The sequence below is a fragment of the Aedes albopictus genome, chromosome 1, assembly GCF_035046485.1.
Source record: "Aedes albopictus strain Foshan chromosome 1, AalbF5, whole genome shotgun sequence".
NCBI classification, from domain to species: Eukaryota; Metazoa; Arthropoda; class Insecta; order Diptera; family Culicidae; genus Aedes; species Aedes albopictus.
Window position 1 is genome coordinate 89,906,860 of NC_085136.1, and position 19,994 is coordinate 89,926,853.

A 19,994-nucleotide genomic window follows, 5' to 3' on the forward strand; every position below is an offset into this window, starting at 1 on the left:
CCCGGGATCTCTGCAGGAGTTTTTACGAGGTCTCTGACGGAGCACCTCCTGGGATTTGCTCCAGAGGTTTTCCCGTTATGCTTCCAGAGTTTCTCGCTGGAGTCAAACGGAAAATTCTCCACTGGGCCACTGGGTGTTATGTGTGTTGTCCGTTGTCGAATGTTTGTATTGTTCAGTCTGTAGAGGCCGTAAGGTCGAAGACGGTGTAATTGTCTTTTCTATAACTTCTTTCGAAGATGTCCCAGTCTTTCTGGGAGTAATCCCGAGAAAATCTGGATCACTGCTAGAAATTCGGTAAACAACTACGGGGAAAAGCATCGGAAAAACTCTAAAAAAATCACAGAAGAATAGCTCCTGCAGAAATCCCAGAAACCACTCGGAAAAACCAAAAGAGAAGAACTGAAAGTCCAAGGTGAAATGAAAAAAAAAACTCTCAGGAACACCACCGCGGTGCACCAGGAGAAATCATCTGAGAGAAGTCCCAGAAGGAACTCCGAGAGAAATATTTTATATAACTTCAAAACAAATCCCGCAAAAAAATGGAGATATTCCAGCTGAAACTGCAGTTGAAATCTAAGAAGAAACTCTGGAAGATAGCTAACAGAATTTCTTGGAAAAAATACAGAAGAAACTTCGGAAGATATCCCGGAAAGAACTCTTGCAAAAAATACATGATAAAATCATTAAGAAATTCTTGTAGGAGCTCTATTAGAAATCTCAGGAATTAGGGCCTCCAGTTAGCCTAGTGGTTGAGGCTATGGATCACCAATCCGGAGATGTCGGGTTCGATTCCCGTTTCGGTCGGGAAAACTCCCTGGGCATAGTGTGTAATTGTACTTGCCTCACAATATACAAAGCAGAGCGTTCATGATCAACAAAAATTTTAATCATGATTAATCATTGGTGATTAAAATTCCAATTTTGGTGATTATTGATTATGATTAATGATTAATTTGATTTTTAGGATGATTAAAGATTATGATTAATGATTAAAATTGGTTTTATCTGTGATTAATGATTATGATTAATGATTAACCTTCCGCAACTCGCGCGGTTGACTACCTGCGTCAGCACCACGCTAATGCTGAGAACAAAAAGCGAGATTTTTTCAACGTGTTGTACAAAATACAACAGCGCGATCGTTCGAGGGTTAAAAACGGCTCATTGATTAAAAATCATGATTAATCAATCACAAAAAACTGGAAATGATTAAAATATATTTATTGTTTAACATGTTTTTGAAGTTTCAAAAGTAAAAGGTAACTCTGTCCGGGAGATTTTTGTAAGAAGAATCATAAATTATATTATTTGAAACAGCATTTGAACCAATTTAAATTAAATTATATATTTTATATAATGAATCATTTTTGGTGATGAATGATTAATGATTGATTAATATTTTTTCTTATGATTATGATTACTGATTAATGATTAGATTGCAAAAAACAGTGTGATTAAGATTAATGATTAATGATTAAATGAGATTTTTTTGTGATTATGATTAATGATTTTGATTAATCTTAATCATTAATCATTAATCATGATTAAATTTATGATTAATCATTAACGCTCTGATACAAAGTCATGCAATGGCAGGCAAAGAAGGCCCTTCAATTAATAACTGTGGAAGTGCTCAAAAAGAACACAAGTCCCAGTGCGGACGTAGAGCCATAAAGAAGAAGAATAAGGATTCTGTAACAACTCTGGGAGAAATTCCGGGAAAATCTCCTGGGTGGAAGTCCCAAGAGGAACATCATATACACTACCCGCCAATAATATGGAATCGTTGCAATACTTGGCATCACCCAAAATAAGGAGGAAAAATAGAGTAAACCTAGAACCAATTCGGTTGTGAGTACGAGTTGCATTTTGAAAGAGAATTGGGATCTTTAGGGGTATCAGGATTATTCCATAATCGGATTCTCCGCCCGATAATTAGTCGAAATCCAAAATTTCATAATTTTTGGAGTTCGCGAACTATTTTTAAAATTCATTTGAAGTTTGTATGGGGAAATTTTTTTGTTCGGGTTGAACTGTCATTCTATCCACGAAAATTAAAACTGTTATGTTAATTTAACCATCAAAACAAAGGTATTGGATTCCAATAAAATCACGTTATACTCAGAAAAATGAGCACTTTCGATTAAGCTATAGATACTAGCAATATTTTATCCACTAAACAACCCAATTAGGGGGGTCATAAGTGATTTGTGCCTCAAAGACCTGAAATAATCACATTTTAGGGTGATGCCACACTTTTTTGGGTGCTGCAATATTCAGTATGAGTGTTGCAATATGCGATTCCATATTTTTGGCGGGTAGTGTATATAAAAGCCCAGCGTTGTCTGTCTGTCTGTCCGTAACGCTTTGAAATGTTTCACCATAGTTGTATCAAATTTCAAAAAAAGTTCGAGAACTTTCTGGACGTTTTTTGACTTTTCAGAAATAAAAAGAACCTTCTGGAATGTTCGGGAACCCAGAAATCCAGGAAATTTCAGGAACTTTCTGGAGCAGTTTTAGCAAAATGAAAAAAAAAACGTTCTAGAATGTTCTGGAGTAGTTTCGAGAATCTCCTTGAAGTTTCTGGACGCTTCAAAAGGAGGGGACGAACCTTCTGCAGAATTATGGAACACCTTCTTCTTCTTCTTTTTCTTAGCGTAACATCTCAAGTAGGACAAAGCCTGCTTCTCAGCTATGAGCTTCTGTACTGTATATGATCTCTTCCATAGTTATTAACTTAGAACTTCCCCCACCAATGACCACTTCTAAGTTATTTTTTTTTTAGAAAAGAACCTTCTAGAATGTTATCAACATTATAAATCTTTAGAAAATTTAGAAAACTTCATAGAAGTTAGGGAACATGCAAAATAGCAAAAAAAAAGCCTTCTCGAATGTTCTGGTACATAACTTCCTGGAAGTTACTGAATGTTCCAAAAGTAAAACAATCATCTGAGATACTCTGGGTTACTTTCTCAAATGTGGAAAACTTTCTGTAAGCTACTTAACGTTTCAAAAAAAAAGGAGAAGAACCTTCTGGAATGTTCTGCAACACTTTTTTTTAATTTCAAGAAATTTCTGAAATTTTATAATTACTATAATCGTCCAAGAAAGAATAAAGGACCTTTTGGGATGTTTGGGAACTTCAAATTACATAGCATTTCGAGAATTGGAGAATACTGAATGTTTCAAAAAGAAGAATAACAATCTAAGGATATGTTCTAGATCATAAAAATTCTTAAGATTGACGTTCCAAAAACAAAAAAAAAAACAAAAATAACCTTCAAGAATGTTCTGGAACAACCCAATTCATAAAATTTTTGAGATAGGTTTTGGAAGCTACAGAACGTTTCAAAAAAATTCTTCCAGAAAATTCTGGAACATCAAACTGCTTTAAATACCTGGAACTTTCTAGAAGCTGCTGAAACGTTATTTTTTAATGCCGAGAATGTTTGGGAAGTTGGTGAGCGTTCATGAAAAAATATAAAATGGACCTTCTGTAAGGATCTGGGACATCAAAATTCATTAAATTTCGAAAACTTTCTGGAGATTAGTTCGTACGCACTCACTCCGTCGAATGTAACGCTTCTTGGAATGTTGTTGTGGTGCAAGTGTGACGAGGTTTACAATTCGTACCCCCTCTCTTGCGTCGTGACTTCGTTGGCCGAATCGTCCCAGCCGATCTTCAACTGCCAAAGTCGCTGAGCCAGGAGCTTCACCAACACTATGATCGGCGACGCTAGGCGCAGAGGGTTAAAGAACTTGGCGATCTCCGTCACTTGTTGATGAACAAGGTGTCAGCACCCGGGTCTTCTAGAGCAGACCGTGCACCTTGATGGCCTCGTTTACTCCTCGTTTTTCCATTTCGTGCTCGAGCTTGACGGATGTAATACCGCGTGGTGCGGCATGTAGTACGCTTGTTGGTTTGGCGGTTCTTTGACTTCAGGGACTTCGTAGCAGTGTTCAAGAGTTTCGTACTACCGCAGGAACTCCACAGACTGTGCCTACTAATTCGGGGTTGCGGGCAAGTCGCATTTCCACATCAGGAACCATTTGAGTGCTACAGCACGGCAACCTTCTTGCTGGTCGATGTTTTCCTTGAATGGTAGTTGTACGATACATCCTTCATTCTCGTCGAAGGCTTAGGAACATCGGGCACCTCTTGGACTTACCAGAGCTGAGCTGATGCATCATCGTCTCGATGTCGTTCACGAAAGCATGACTGGCATGCAGAGAGACGTTGGATACCACAGGTTCGACAATTACATCGGATACGATCCATCCAAAGTAGGGGTCTCGCCGAAGCGGAAAGTTGTCCGCTAGGTTCAGCTGTCTAAGTCTAAGAAAAAATCTGCGCCGTTCAAAAGCTCCACCTTGTCTGGCGTGTGGAACTCGGGATCAGCTGGAACCATTCCGTCGGGTCCGTTTGGTCACGAAATTTACCTGGGAGCCGCTGCCTCTTTATGCATGAAGTTGAAGCATATTCCTGCAACCTTTTCTTGCTTCTGGGAAGGGTTGCAATGCTGTAGAGGAAGCTGCATGGCTCTTCTGGGATGAATTCTACGGAAGCGGCTAGAATTGCCTTGGCTTTCTCTTGGAATTCACTGGATGAACTACTACTACCTCGCAGTTTTGCAGAATCTCCTGGCACCTGGACTTCAGGAAATCGATGGTCTGTGAATTCAATAGACGTTCAATAGACGAGTGCACCGATGAACTGAATTCATCATGGTCTAATAATTTTGACACTAGAGCGGGGCCGCTTCCAATCAGAAATTCACGATTTCCAATCAGAATTGAAAAATTCTGATTGGGAATAGACGAGTGCACCGATGAACTGAATTCATCGCGGTCCGAGAATTTTGACACTAGAGCGGGGTCGCTTCCAATCAGAAGTGAAAGATTTCCAATCAGAATTGGAATTGGCTCTAGTGTCAAAATTCTTGGACCGCGATGAATTCAGTTCATCGGTGCACTCGTCTACTGCAGCATGTTTTGTTTATCATTTGGCGAACAAAATTCTAGCGTAACATTTGAAAAGGGCCTATCTGCAAAACGTAAACATTGAGAAAATCGCATGAGAAGATTACCTCCCAGATTAGTTAATCCTATTTAAAAACGAAAGACTTTTTTAGGTGTTTTATTCCATCTATTGACACATATGGGAATCTACTTCATGGTTCTGTGCATTATTTGCTTCATACTATAGCAAAAATTCCATAAATAATGTGTTTTTAACATGAACGGCAGATAGGCCCTTTTACAATCAAAAAAATCAGTTGGGCCCTTTCAGTTAGGCCCTTTTATCGATGGCAATTTCAGTTAGGCCCTTTTATTTTTTTCTTATTTTTAGCTAATTTTACTTATTCTGGATTATTATTATCGATAATTCAAGGAAAGTTAAAGAGCTACTCAAAATTATTGGAAAACATGAAAAATAACCCAAATTTACAAAAGGGCCTATCTGATTTGAAGGAAAAATTTCAGTTAGGCCCTTTTATTTTTTCCCAATTTTAGCTAATTTGAAATATTTTGGATTTATTTTCATCTATAATTCAAGGAAAGTTAAAGAACTACTAAAAATTATTGGAAAATATGAAAAATAATCAAAATTTACAAAAGGGCCTATCTGATTTGAAAGGTAATTTTCAGTTAGGCCCTTTTGAATGCAGTTAGGCCCTAAAAGATTATTCAATTTCAGATAGGCCCTTTTGAAATTTATTTAAAATACGGGTAAAATAGCTCTTTTCTCATTGATTAAGGTGTTATGGGATAGCTTAGGTAGATATTGATAGGAATAGTGAAAAATCGGATTTGTTTACATTTTGCAGAATTCGATGACTGCGGGCGTCAAAAACCCAATTGACGTTAAATGAACGCAGCAAAATTCATTCGATTGTTCATCTGGGCTAACTTGGCGCACCAGTTTGACGAATAGCAAATTTGTTGGAGTCATCGAACTTTGCAGTTAAAAAATTTTGTAGCTAAATCGTTTGTACCGACCGAACGTCTACTGCAGTTGAAAAGTTCTTTATTCGTCTGGCTTCTTTCACAGGCCTTTCGGATGAACTTGTTCAGCGCGGAGACGATCAGATAAACAATATGATGTGCTCCGACAGTCTAGTCATTCTTTAGTTAATTAATTTTTCATCAAAGAAATTAAAAGAGTGATGGAAGGGGAGCGTAGGAAGGCATGAATCGGAACAATATGCTTAGGATTTATACAACTTTGAATGACCAACAGCACCAGACTGCGCCGAAGAAATCTTTCTGGTAACGTATGAATCCACTAAGGGGACAACGAGAAATTCACTCGAAATAAAAATAATTGAAAACCACATGTTGGCTTTTGTAAATGACTGCCTATAGAGGTTAAGGTGATCGTGATAGTTTCAGTTCAGTTTACAATCAGATCCCAAAGTGACCCACTCTGTAGCTTGTAGAAAGAAGCGCTCACCTGGAAAATTGCTATTCATTAGTTCAAATCCCACAGAGGAATCGCTTTTTTATTCAATCTTCTGGTCCCCATTCCCCCAATCAAAGCTTCAATCCCCCTCTAAACTGTGTATAGCCACAAGTTCACGCAAGCATCTACAGCCTAGAGTGCCTATTATAGAGGAAAGCGGTGATTCAGTGCAACTACGGATGAATTTCAATTTCCTCAGTGTTGATCTTGGATGGTTTCAAGGAATGGATATGGGTGGCGGGCGGCGATATCGGAAGCGAAGACTCAACAACTACGTAAAGTTATCAATCAGAAGAACACTTTCACTCACAGTCCGTCGTCGGGTTTCATTTCATGGCGTGCTTTTTCAAGAAGTGACCTCTCCGGTGAAGACTACTGTTAATGGTGTCTGTGTATTAGTCAGTCGTCGATGAAGATGATGGTGGGAACACAGTTGTTGTTACGCGCGGTCATATGGTGGTGGTGTTTGTGGATGGTTCGCGAGATGCGTGCAAGCAGTGTGAGAGGAGTACACAGAAAGAGAGAAGACACACGAGAAACGGAGGTCAACGAATGGTGATACTGGCTTGGCTGGCTGGTGGTGATGGTAATCCGCCACGGGTGAATCATGAGTTGCCAATTGGAGGTTATGAATGAAGGAAATGGAAGCAGACAGGAGTAAAGGAGGCAATTTCAAACCTGTGTTGGGCTCGTCGATCGGTTCAAAGTCCCCGTCGGTCCAGCCGTCCCCGGTGGTGCCCCAGTTGGAGTTGGAGTTGTTGGTCGTGCTGTTCAGGATGTTGGTCATGTTTTTCAGAGCCAGCATCTTGCTCGGACTGCTGGTGGCGTGGTGGTTCGGTAGATTGTTGTTGGTGTTGTTACTGCTACTGGACAGGGCGGAGGAAGCGGCGGACGTGGAGGCAGCTCTGCTGGAATTCGTCGCAGGTGACGCATTGGCGGTTGAAGGTTGATTGGGCGTCCGCGATTGTTGCTGCTGTGGTGTTCGCATGTGATCGTCCTCGTCCTTTTCGTCCAGATCTTCGTTCTGAAATACGGTGGAGTTCAGGAAGTGAGAGAAATTTCCAGCAATATTTTGTAGAAACACTTTAGAAACACTTTGGAAAGATCTCCAGAAGCACTCTGGAAGCACTTTGGAGACCTCCAGAAGCACTTTGGAAAGACTTCCAGAAGCACTCTGGAAAGATCTCAAGGAGAATTCTGGAGTTATCGCCATAAACACTCTGGAGAGATCTCCAGAAGCACTCTGAAGAGTTTTCCAGAAGCACTCTGAACAAATCACCAGAAGCATTTTTAAGAGATCTCCAAAACCACTGTGGAGAGACCTCCAGAAGCACTCTGGAGAGACCTCCAGAAGCACTCTGGAGAGATCTCCAGCAGCACTCTGGAGAGACCTCCAAAAGCACTCTGGAGAGACCTCCAGAAGCACTTTGGAGAGACCTCCAGAAGCACTCTGGAGAGACCTCCAGAAGCACTCTGGAGAGACCTCCAGAAGCACTCTGGAGAGACCTCCAGAAGCACTCTGGAGAGACCTCCAGAAGCACTCTGGAGAGACCTCCAGAAGCACTCTGGAGAGACCTCCAGAAGCACTCTGGAGAGACCTCCAGAAGCACTCTGGAGAGACCTCCAGAAGCACTCTGGAGAGACCTCCAGAAGCACTTTGGAGAGACCTCCAGAAGCACTTTGGAGAGACCTCCAGAAGCACTCTGGAGAGACCTCCAGAAGCAATCTGGAGAGACCTCCAGAAGCACTCTGGAGAGACCTCCAGAAGCACTCAAGAGATATCTCCAAAAGCATTTTGGATAGATCTCCAAAAGCACTCTGGAGAGATCTCCAGAAACACTCTGGAGAGACCTCCAGAAGCATTCTGGAGAGACCTCCAGAAGCACTCTGAAGAGACCTCCAGAAGCACTCTGGAGAGATCTCCAGAAGCACTCTGGAGAGGTCTACAGAAGCACTCTGGAGAGATCTCCAGAAGTACTCTGAAGAGATCTCCAGAAGCACTCTGGAAAAATATCCAGCAGCACTATGGAGAAACCTCCAGAAACACTCTGGAGAGATCTTCAGAAGCACTCTGGAGAGACCTTCAGAAGCACTCTGGAGAGACCTCCAGAAGCACTCTGGAGAGACCTCCAGAAGCATTCTGGAAAGATCTCCCGAAGCACTCTGGAGAGATTTCCAGAAGCACTCTGGAGAGACCTCCAGAAGCACTCTGGAGAGACCTCCAGAAGCACTCTGGAGAGACCCCCAGAAGCACTCTGGAGAGACCTCCAAAAGCACTCTGGAGAGACCTCCAGAAGCACTCTGGAAAGATCTCCAGAAGCACTCAGAAGATATTTCCAAAAGCACTCAGGAGATATCTCCAAAAGCACTCAGGAGATTTCCCCAAAGCATTCTGGATAGATCTCCAGAAGCACTCTGGACAGATCTCCAGAAACACTCTGGACAGACCTCCAGAAGCACTCTGGAGAGATCTCCAGAAGCATTCTGGAGAGACCTCCAGAAGCATTCTGGACACCCCTCCAGAAGCACTCTGGAGAGACCTCCAGAAGCACCCTGGAGAGATCTCCAGAAGCATTCTGGAGAGACCTCCAGAAGTACTCTGGAGAGACCTCCAGAAGCAATCTGCTGGAGATACCTCCAGAAGCACTCTGGAGAGACCTCCAGAAGCACTCAGGACATACCTCCAGAAACACTCACGAGAGACCTCCAGAAGCACTCTGGAGGGACCTCCGGAAGCACTCTGGAGGGACCTCCAGAAGCACTCTGGAGGGACCTCCAGAAGCACTCTTGAGAGACCTCCAGAAGCACTCTGTAGAGACCTCCAGAAGCACTTTGGAGAGATCTCCAGAAGAACTCTGGAGGAATCTCCAGAAGCACTCTGGAATGATTCGCAGCTTATTGACACTTACCGGCACTTCCTCTAAACTGCCCCAATCTTCGTTGTCCCAGCCATCCCGTGTGTCGTTCACACTGCCAACCATATTGAGACTGGTGGTCAGCGGATTCGATGTACCGGCCATTGGACTGCTAGGATCCTGCGATGTCTGTGTAAAAAAAAGAACAGAACCAGAAGAAATGGTGATAATGTCTGAAGTATGACGCGGTCAACTTACGTCCATGTCACCCCAGTTCTCCTGGTCCCAGTTATCCGGACCATAGTCGCTGGCCGAAGCTGATGTGTCTGCACTCTCGTGCTCCAGCGATGTCATCGACGTGACACTGCTGGTTGTCGTCGAAATGCTACTACTCGAGGGTTGTTCTGAAATATCGAATTGGGGGACAAGAACGGAAAACTTGTATCAAATATCTACATTCCAACGAGGTATTCTGAACAACTAAACATGGCAGCAGCTAGCTATTAAAGGGGGGAAACACAAATGGATAACGTTCTACTAGAGAGCTGTTTCGAGTGTTCATGGTGTGTGTCTTATTTAGAGAGATAAATGACGTTCTAGCGTACGCCTACATACCCAGCGAAGCAGGTTTACTCAAATTTTTACCGGTTAGTGGTGGCCGCGGTCGCGCCGTATCACTTTGACTTCGGTAGAACTTGGCGGTGACGGCCGTCACGGCCCAGCCGGCCCACGTGGCCGCCGCGTTGCCCAACGAGGGCGTCGCCGTATGCACGTCCGCCTCTGAAATGAGACGTAGAAATAGATTATGAAGTTCTAAAACTGTGATATAATGCTTACCCATGCTCTCGCGAAGGCTCGGATCTTCGCTGACCTTCTCCAGCTTGCCGAGGAAGCCCCGTATCGTTTTGAAGGCCGGATCGCGGACCGTCTTTTCCGGATCGGCCGTCAGCGGACACAGGGCCGGCAAAATCCGATTGGCAACTTCATTCAGTAGGAAATACTGCTGGGTGGCGGCCAGCGCAAGGATTCCGGCCACCCGCGCCGGAGGGAACGGATCGCGCATGGCCCGGATGAAGGCCGACACCAGCACTCGTTGTCGGACCTGTGAGAGGGGAAATGACATGGCAGATCATGAATATAGCCGCTCAGCAGTGATGTACAATTACTTTGCAGAACGAAATTGCATAGCTTATTAATAAACTGTAACTCCATATCCCTTGATAAACGTATGACGATTTCGTTCAGTGCAACTTAAGAAAGTGAATATCGCCGAAGGCGAGCTTATCGTCGATCAGAATCCCCACGAGTATCAATAGTTAAAAAAATATCAGTACTTTTGTACTTTTGACTAAAATTTTCGTCAAACTCGTCTTTCGATTGATTCCAAGGTTTGATGGAAATTTCGACAAAAAGTACTGATATTGATGATATTGGTGCTCGTGTAGGGTCCGCTTTGAGGTTGATAATGCCTTAGAATTCCCTGATCTCCGCCTACTGTATCAGTGGCCTGTTCCACATCCACTTCAATTTTATGGTGAGCCAATTCCACTTTTCTGTTCTGGAGCTCATCCACTTCTCCACAACTGCAATTGAGTAGGCAGCATAAAGCAAAGTCAACAATTTTCACAACCACTATTAATTTCGGCCTCAGCACCTCGCTCGTCATACGTGAAATTCCATAATACCGAACCCAGGATTACCCGCGTAGAGGTGAATAACAACCGATAACAAAAGAATAACATATTTTGTCATCATATCTAAATTTGCAATTCTTTAGTTTTTTATGAATAGCTCAAAATGACACATTCATAGCAAAACATACTATCATTGTAAAACATGTAATTGGCGAGTTATTTTTGAATAGTATAATAACATAATAATAACAAATATTACTATCATACTATCAGCCACAATATCAAAACAATAACATATTTTAGCATCATATTAAAACATGTTATTATTTTGACATTCTTTTTGTTGTTTTTTTGTTATTATTTTGTTATTACAAAAGCAAAATCAGTTATTCTTTAGTTGTCATGCCATACAAACTTAGATATTATTTTTGTTATTTTAACGCTTCTTTCAAACAAACTAATAGCAAATTTTGCCGTTCAAACATTCTATTTTAACCCGAAAAGGGATACCTGGGGTCCATTGGACCCCAGGCGCCTTTCAGAGCTTGTCTTTGATGGAACACATTCAGGGAGGTGACGAAACTGAGGCCATGAAGGTATCCCTTTTAGGGTTAATGGTAAAATTTGCCCTTAATTTGCCATTTCGCTCTACCTGGGTAAACCATGCGAAACGGTTGAACTCCCACTGCGGAAGCAGTGATAGTTGCTTGGAAGACCGTCTACCCCCTCAGTGTTTTCAACAGTCTATTATGGATAATCCTCGCAAGCACCTTCCTTTCTGTGCTGATGAATCACCGGCTGACTTTCCCACCTTTGACATTAGAACTAGGCTATGCCTTTTCCTTGCATCCGAAAAGACACTCTCTTAGCCAGACATCTCTGTATCATAGATCTGAACATCTAGGAAGTCTCTACAGTGGCCATTGTTATGGCCTGATTAACCTGGAAACTTCTTCTTCTTCTTTATGGCTCTACATCCACACTGGGACTTGGTCTGCCTCGCTTCAACTTAGTGTTCTTTGAGCACTTCCACAGTTATTAATTGAAGAGCTTTCTTTGCCTGCCACTGCATAAATTTGTATATTGTGAGGCAAGTACAATGATACACTATGCCCAGGGAGTCGAGAAAATTGTCTCGACCGGAACGGGAATCGAACCTGTCGTCTCCGGATTGGCGATCCATAGCCTTAACCACTAGGCTAACTGGAGACCCCAACCTGGAATCTTATACAATCTTATGTTTTGTAATCCCGCAAGGTCCTCTTCGCCAATCCAAGCCTCCGGCGATCATATGATTGGAAGCGAGGGACTTGGATCATGACACAGGAAGAGCATCTCGATGGTCGTCGTACAGACCGATTGCTCATAACTCTTGAAAACCTCTCTGAATAATTCGTCGTCGATGTATGATGTCTTCCATCTTCAAGGGGTTGGCCTGGTCGCCTTTTCCACCTCACGTTATCTGCTCTTGTTACATTCCACACTGTAGCGAATCGCAAGGCGGTCGCAGTGAGTGATGCCATCGTTATTCGTTATTCCAGTCTGAACTACTAGTCAAACGAAGATTACAGGTTCAGGTTTAGCTGCATTATTTGTACTGAGATGAGGCTCTTCCTCCGGCCTTCAACGGTCACTTTAGGCCTCTCGTCAGACGTTTGCTGTTCTCGGATTTCCCGGAACAGATCAAACACTTGGAAGGTTTACTGCAGCATTCTGTCTTATGGCCTTCGCATTTACATCATCTCGGAGCTTTTATATCCTTCAAATGAAGAATAATCAAGATGTTGACTTGTCCAAAGCTTGTGCAGTCTCTCTGTATGGTCTAATGACCACCAGTATTTATACTACTTTAGCCCATTAGGTAGACACTACAGGCGCCAGTCGTTCAGTTGCAAGGGAACCGTTAGTAATTTCACCATCGTTTCGCACTCAACAGTGTTGCCAGTTATATCCCTCGTCCCGTGAACCACTTCCGTTTTCGGAGCGACTTCATCCGGCTTGTTGTCGTTACTCGCAATATCCAAAACTGCCAGCTCTACACTACACGTCGAACTTGGCCGGTTTCATCCGGGAAGCCTATCAAGATTCGTCCTCTCTCCCAACTGCTCATCTATTATCACTACTACATCATCAAGTTCACATTCTCGAAGTACTTGGTTGGTCTTGTTAGCATTGACAAATACTCCAATAGCCATCAGCACATCCACGATATTCCAAGCGACTGCCCAGCCATCACGGAGACTGACTGAATGATCAACTATTTGCTGCTTGATGCCACTTAAACCATTAACAAGAAGTGATTCAGGAGTGAGCAATTCTGGATCGGATACTTCTAAGGGAACGCATGTTAGTTGACGCTTATTGCTTCCAGCATTATGGTTTCGAACACTTCGGTGATGTGGACTGTGTACTTCTTCTTCTTTATGGCTCTACGTCCCCACTTGGATTTGGCCTGCCTCGCTTCAACTTAGTGTTCTTTGAGCACTTCCACAGTTATTAATTGAAGGGCTTTCATTGCCTGCCATTGCATGAATTTGTATATTGTGAGGCAAGTACAATGATACGCTATGTCCAGGGAGTCGAGAAAATTTTCCCGACCGGAACGGGAATCGAACCCGCCGTCTCCGCATTGGCGATACATAGCCTTAACCACTAGGCTAATTGTAGACCCCACTGTAGTGTTTTTTTTATACACCAAAAAATTGAGTGTCCCTATTCATTCAACCATGATATATTCGCTACGATATCATAACCTCTCATAACTTACCCTTCAGCTTCAACTTTTTTCCACGCTGCTGCACAAAATCACAAAAAATACCTTTCCCCAAAACTACCGTAACCCCCCTGAAACTTTTTTTTTCTCCGTTAAGATATTAAAATCAAACTATTCACATTTTCCACATTTGTCCATATATATATTTTTTTAAATTCACAATTGAAATTACTTTCCCTCAAACACATTTTTTTCACCACATCCCGTCCGTATCACACACATTCGTCCGTCCGCTCCAAGATTCGTTCATAAAACTGCCGGTCCGCTGTGCGCTTGCCGTTCTGCTTCGCGTCCACCTGCTCATTCATTAGCTTTCCATTCATCCTCCTCTTTCGCCGTCGTCGCAGCGCTGGAATAGCTATCGAACACGCGTCGGTATCGTGTACTTCGAAATCCAATGCTCGGGTTCGAATCGTCGATAGAGCTGTGCATCTGGTACCTCCTTCGCAGGTACACTCAAATAAATAAGAGTATGTAAACCATATGCTTTTGAACAAAATGTTTTCATCATCCAACCCATATCACTACACCCACGTGTAGGTATTTCCTATTGGGCTTGTGAGTCGCGACCCATAGTTTGAGAAAAGTTGGCTATAGTTCATATGGCAGACAAAGGCATACGATTCAGTTTGCAGTGCCAGTCCTGGACAGTCTTCATTACGCGTCTCTGCATCTTCGCCATGTTGAGCAGTTTCCGGCGACTATCCAACACGATATTTCCTTGAACGGTTTTTGCTACATGTCCCTGCATTCTCTTTATGCAGAACAATTGTCGGCGGTTATTCAACGCCATTTATATAAACGATTTTCATTACACGTTCCTGCATTTTCCGTATGCAGAAATTTTTTTGGCGATTCGAAGCGTCATTTGTTCATCCAACCATAAACTCGAGTCGCCGTGGATATTTTACGGTTACATTTACACATATACTGTTTCACTGTAACGTGAAGGAACTGTTAGTTAATGCTTTGCACAACTAAATATGTGATCCGATGATTACTCGGCAGTACGACTGCATGGTGCGTCTCGTATGAAATCAATGGAGCTTGTTCGATTCTGCCGCCAACTTGCAGAACACTTTTTTCGTTCTGAATTTCTTCTTGCAACACCTTTTCTTGAGCTTCCTGCTAAAATGTTTCCTCTGCTTTCGCAAACTCACACTTCTGTCCTCGGTTCTGCCCGTTTCGTGGGTCATTGACTTTACAGATTTTGAAGAAAAGCTGGACGACCCTTATGATAACGACAATCTGGATCAAACGAGAGCCCTGAGTTCCAATCTATGGCATCATCCACCACATTTTCATAAGAAGCTACGTAGCGCCTTTCATCCATAGGGACAGCCTATCGTCAACATACACGGATACACGGAAAGACGCAAATTGATAATACCGTCGACTATCGGAACGTAGCCAAGCAAGAACTGTTGCTGAATCTGACCGCAGGAAGCGCTTCTGAATATTTATGGTTAGAGCCGAGCAGATGTTCTGTAGTAGACGGGAATCCATCGTGGCAGCCAGGGGGATGAAGAATGATACGCTCGTATCCGTGGATACATGGATAACGCTGGCATGCTACGGGCAGAAATCCTTGAAGAAGCAACGCGGAACGTTCACTTCGTTGATCTGCTGATATTGTTCCATTCACCCATTAATGAAGTATGATTCATCTTGTCCAATACTCGCTCGGCTGTTCCACAATAGGCTCGTCTCAGTTTTTACCAGCCTGCTAAATCTCCAGCATCACAATCTTCCCTTGAACGACTCAGTGTGCGACGAATTCTGTAGGATCGTAGAGCTTCACCGCAATACGCAAATCCTTTGGATTTTTTTTTGCGCGATTTTTCGAAGTTACGCGATTTTTTTTAGTGCGGACGCATCCATCGCGTAAAAACAGAATTGAGTGTACTCTGCGATTATGTTCTGTAGTCAGAAGTATTCCAGTGCTTCACAAACTGCGCTATACATGACGAGCTTGTGACACCGTTGATCACGTAGGCTTGTACATCTTCCTCCGGACTATTTCTTCAAGGGACCGCTGCGACCATCTGTCTTTATAGTAGCCCAAGTAACAATTTTAATTTTATCGAAGTTTTTTAGCGATTCAAAAGTCCTAAACATAAAACCATTGATGCCGACTTGAAAATGCTCTCGAGTTCTTGTATGCCTCAATAAGCCCACGTTCTGGCTAGTTGGCCCAGTCTTATTGGGGTCTACAGGACTTCGTATGCAAAATGGCTTAGGATTTCGGGTTGTATCATAGTTTTATCAATCTTCTAAATAAAACCATCTTCTGACTTGTCAAATAATTGTTTTGATTATTTTTCACTCTCAATGTTCGATCGTCAGAATAATTATGCTTGGTTGTTTATCCAGCAATCAATTGGAAAGATGCAGATATGGAATTCAGATTTGTTTTCCTATTTAATACGTGTCAGGAGACTTGCCACGGAAAATTTGTGGTGAATGTGACTGTGATAATGACAAAAACTAAGTGCGCCACACAAACTATGCATAATTTGGAAGTTAAATGCATTTAATTTCCTCGGCGGAATTGGGTGCAAAAAAGGTTTTTTCAACACAGCGGAGTTTAAAAGACATTATGTAATTTTTCTGACAAAATAAAATGACGGAAACGTGTTGAATGGTTTAATTTGATCTTAAGCTGTACGTGAAATCATAAAAATGAGTAATAATTTTTCTGTATTTACATGAATTATCCCGACTAGGCGACATATTTTTCTGATAAAACTCTGTGTTCCTGATGATTCCTCCAATAGGGCTAACCCTCCTGAGGTAGTCATAACTGAGCTCGTGATAGAACTAGAGGTTTTATCACAGCAAGTTTTTGGTTTATGTTACGGCCACGGAATCTTTTGTTGGTTTTATGCATTGCCTCACAGTTTTGTGTATTTGTTTACAAAAAAAAATCTCTCCGACAACAACCGCAAATGCAAGTTTTATTGAAATGGTATATAATAAGTGGTAAAACCAATTCATGACTACTTGCAAGTCTTTAATTGAAGATGTTTATAGCAGAAGTTATATGATAGTTTTATGGAACGCCAAAGGTTCAAAGTAACAAACTACCACATAAAACTAATTTAGAACAACTAGCTTTTTGACATGCTCGTTTAAAACCAGGATAAAACATGAATAAACCTTCAAGGCATGCTGATTGTTACTTGGGAGATGAGAAACTGGAGGATTTTTTTTCCAAATATCAGAGCAAAAGAGACTTTTTCACCACAGCAAAATGTTTCTAGCGATACGAGATGATCCAAACCCTTGAGCAGCATATCGTTGAAGTAGACTTCATAAGTTTCCACGGCCGCATCCCATACCATCTTTATTTTGGCAGGCTTCTTGGCATTAGCATCTACCACAAGTAACTGAATCGAGACCACATACATATATCCAGACGAGCCTTTTCGAAATTGGAGGGTCGTCGTGGTCCCCTACATCTCGCACTGTTGTCGCAGTGCTGCCACGAGCTCCGTATCTCTGATTTCCTCCAGGTTTTTACACTAGAGAGTCGCTTCCGCAGTGAGAGCTTTTACACTAAGGACTTCCTCCGCCAAACATTTGTAAGCTAGGTTTTTATGCGCGGTGTCCTTCCTAAACATCATTTAATCATTACGAGTACGTCTAATACTGCGTCCGTGAGCTCAGCATCGCTCCTCGTCTCTTCAAGACTACCGAGTACTTAGTCTCGTCAGTCTTGAGGATAAGAGCGTCGCCCTAATCCTTCTTCTTCTTCTTCCAAATGGCTCTACGTCCCCACTGGGACTTGGCCTGTCTCGCTTCAACTTAGTGTTCTTCGAGCACTTCCACAGTTATTAATTGAAGGGCTTTCTTCGCCTGCCATTGCATGAATTTGTACATTGTGTGGCAAGTACAATGATACACTATGACCATGGAGTCGAGAAAATTTTCTCGACCGGAATGGGAATCGAACCCGCCGTCTCCGGATTGGCGATCTATAGCCTTAACCACTAGGCTAACTGGAGACTCCTTGTCCTAATCTTTCTTACTAGCAACTACGACCTTTTCTTTTCCGCCTGTTCATTAGGGTCCCAGGAGCATCCTGCCCCTGACACACCCTAACCTGTGGAGGCTGATGATCCACACAAGATCGCAGACCCTTGCTGCTTCAACCTTGGACGCATCTGGCGCCTTGTTCGGACGGACTCCCTGCGAATGCGAAGACCTCAATCTGGGTAGACTTAGGGCCGATTTCTTCACCTCGGCTTAACCGGTAAGTCAGGCTTACCCATACAGTTAAACCTGGCTTAACGCTTAAGCCAGGGTGAAGAAATCGCCACTTAGACACCTTTAGCTTCACGGGCTCTGCTGCTGCCACTAGTCTTGCTTTGCCGCTGGCATCGACTTGCGGAGTTATAGCAAGCCCTGCTTGAGGTCTTTGCTGACGTTACTTTATGAGGACACAAAGTCGATGATCACGTCCAGCTGTTGTGCACCAACTTCCACAGCAGGAAGCCCTGCACGGGTTTTGTTGACCGTTCTCATCAACCACGTTCCGTCCATTACCTCTCCCGGTGAGCTAGTTGGAGTTGTAATGGAGTACCTTACTCGCAGTTTTCGCCCTTCTTAGCGGAAACCTGTAACTACTTCCATGAGCTACGTCAGATAAGCCTGAAAAAACAAACAAACTGTAATGTTTCGAACATTCGAAAGAAAACTCACCTGCGGGTGCAAATGTGGAGCAATTTTCCCCAAGCAAACCATCGTGTTGGTACGTATCCCCCCTTGATCGTCCCGTGCTTGTAACCGCGCAAAGTGCCGCAGGACTTCTACGTTCAAATTGTTGTAGTTTAGCTTTGGCGCCAGGTGGATGATTGACTGAAATTGAGGCAAGAATCACTCAAGAATAGCTCAATTCGACAACTTCCGCTCATCACTTACCTTCACCGTTTGTTCCCTAATGGTAGGATTGGTGTCCAGAAAACCGTGCGCAATCTGGGGGAAGATCTGATCGTTGACCACCCCCGTCTGCAGGTGATTGATAAAGAGCTCGAGCTGCTGCAGAAGCCGTGATCGCGTCACGCGATCCGTCGACGCAAACAGCTTGACAACGCATGGCACTATTCGCTTCTGGTACTCAGTTTCGTCCAGTAACCGTCCGAGCTATGAAGATGGCGAAGATATAATTAGTAGCTCCATTTCAGATGGATGAAGATAATTACCTTGAACATAGGAGCAAGCACCGCCGAACCCGCGTCTCCGTATTCGTAGGCCGTTATAAGCTGGGGAAGAATTTTGTTCCTGTAATACAGAAATTCACTTGAACCTTGATCCCAAATCTAACGGTATCACCGATATCCTACTTGCACACATTATCCGGAAAGTTGTCCAACTGCGGCGTCAGTGCGTTGAAGAACCGATTCTTCTCCGCCTTGTCCTTGATCTGGATTTCCTCCAGGAAGAGCAACGTGTCGACTAGGTCGTTTTTGAAGAACCCTCCCGGCTTGCGACACTTGGTGATCACGTCGGCCGGGTTGGGTCTGCTGGCCGGTGAAGCCCCGACCAGTTCACAGTACAGTGGCGCGAGCGATTTGGGAATACTGGCGATATCTTTCAGGTTGCTGCGCGACCGCAGCGGGCCGTTGAAGGCTTCCCATACGAGACATCCGAGGCCCCACATATCGGTGGAGCACTTGGTCATGCTCTTCAGCTTGTTGGCATCGTTCTTCTCCGGTGGATCGTAGATCTCCAGGGCCGGAGGTATTTTGATGGGCGGTGCGGCCGATGTGTCCGTTGACGAGACGTACTCCAGGCCACCTAGTTTCCATTCGCCACTGGCGTTGACCAGCACGGACCACGCCGAAACGTTGTTGTGTCGAAGGTTTCCATCGTTGTTCAAAAATGATAGTGCACGCTGGAGAAAGAAACGAAAGAAGACAGATTTTTAGATTATTAGAAGTTAATTAAATAAAGTTGAACAATGGGCTTTAGTTACTCTCGTCATGGCAGTGGCCTATAATGCCAATAATTGATTCTATCCTGAATATCTAAGATATCAGATTAAAATATCTTGTTGAAAGGCGAATGAATTTATCATATTTTAGTTTTTAAATTTGAAAGAATATTTTAACAGAACATCTTACAGAATCTAAAAGTTATAATATTCATACATTTTTATGACATCTTTTGAATAAGCACAATAAATAATACATACAAATATATAGGAAGTCCCCAAAAACAATGACAACCAACCTATGTTGCAGAAACAGCTAAAATGTCGCTGCACC

At 43.0% G+C, this 19,994-nt stretch overlaps 2 protein-coding genes across 3 annotated transcripts in view; one reads left to right on the forward strand and one right to left on the reverse strand.

Moving 5' to 3' along the window:
* LOC109410169 (metabotropic glutamate receptor 1) overlaps nt 1-19,994 on the forward strand; it is a 679,657-nt gene that overhangs the window by 157,204 nt on the left and 502,459 nt on the right. The gene's annotated exons all lie outside the window — the stretch shown is intronic.
* LOC109427410 (N-terminal kinase-like protein) overlaps nt 1-19,994 on the reverse strand; it is a 38,639-nt gene that overhangs the window by 3,701 nt on the left and 14,944 nt on the right. The window contains exons 2-10 of one of the 2 annotated variants that reach the window (XM_062845015.1): nt 19,071-19,621; nt 18,930-19,008; nt 18,649-18,870; nt 18,430-18,585; nt 10,156-10,420; nt 9,964-10,098; nt 9,577-9,722; nt 9,373-9,507; nt 7,142-7,487 (exon numbers count right to left, since the gene is read on the reverse strand). In XM_062845015.1, coding sequence (XP_062700999.1) covers nt 7,142-7,487; nt 9,373-9,507; nt 9,577-9,722; nt 9,964-10,098; nt 10,156-10,420; nt 18,430-18,585; nt 18,649-18,870; nt 18,930-19,008; nt 19,071-19,621 — 2,035 coding nt within the window. Of the gene's footprint in view, nt 1-7,141; nt 7,488-9,372; nt 9,508-9,576; nt 9,723-9,933; nt 10,099-10,155; nt 10,421-18,429; nt 18,586-18,648; nt 18,871-18,929; nt 19,009-19,070; nt 19,622-19,994 lie in introns of both variants that reach the window. The other variant, XM_062845014.1, reaches the window with a different exon arrangement.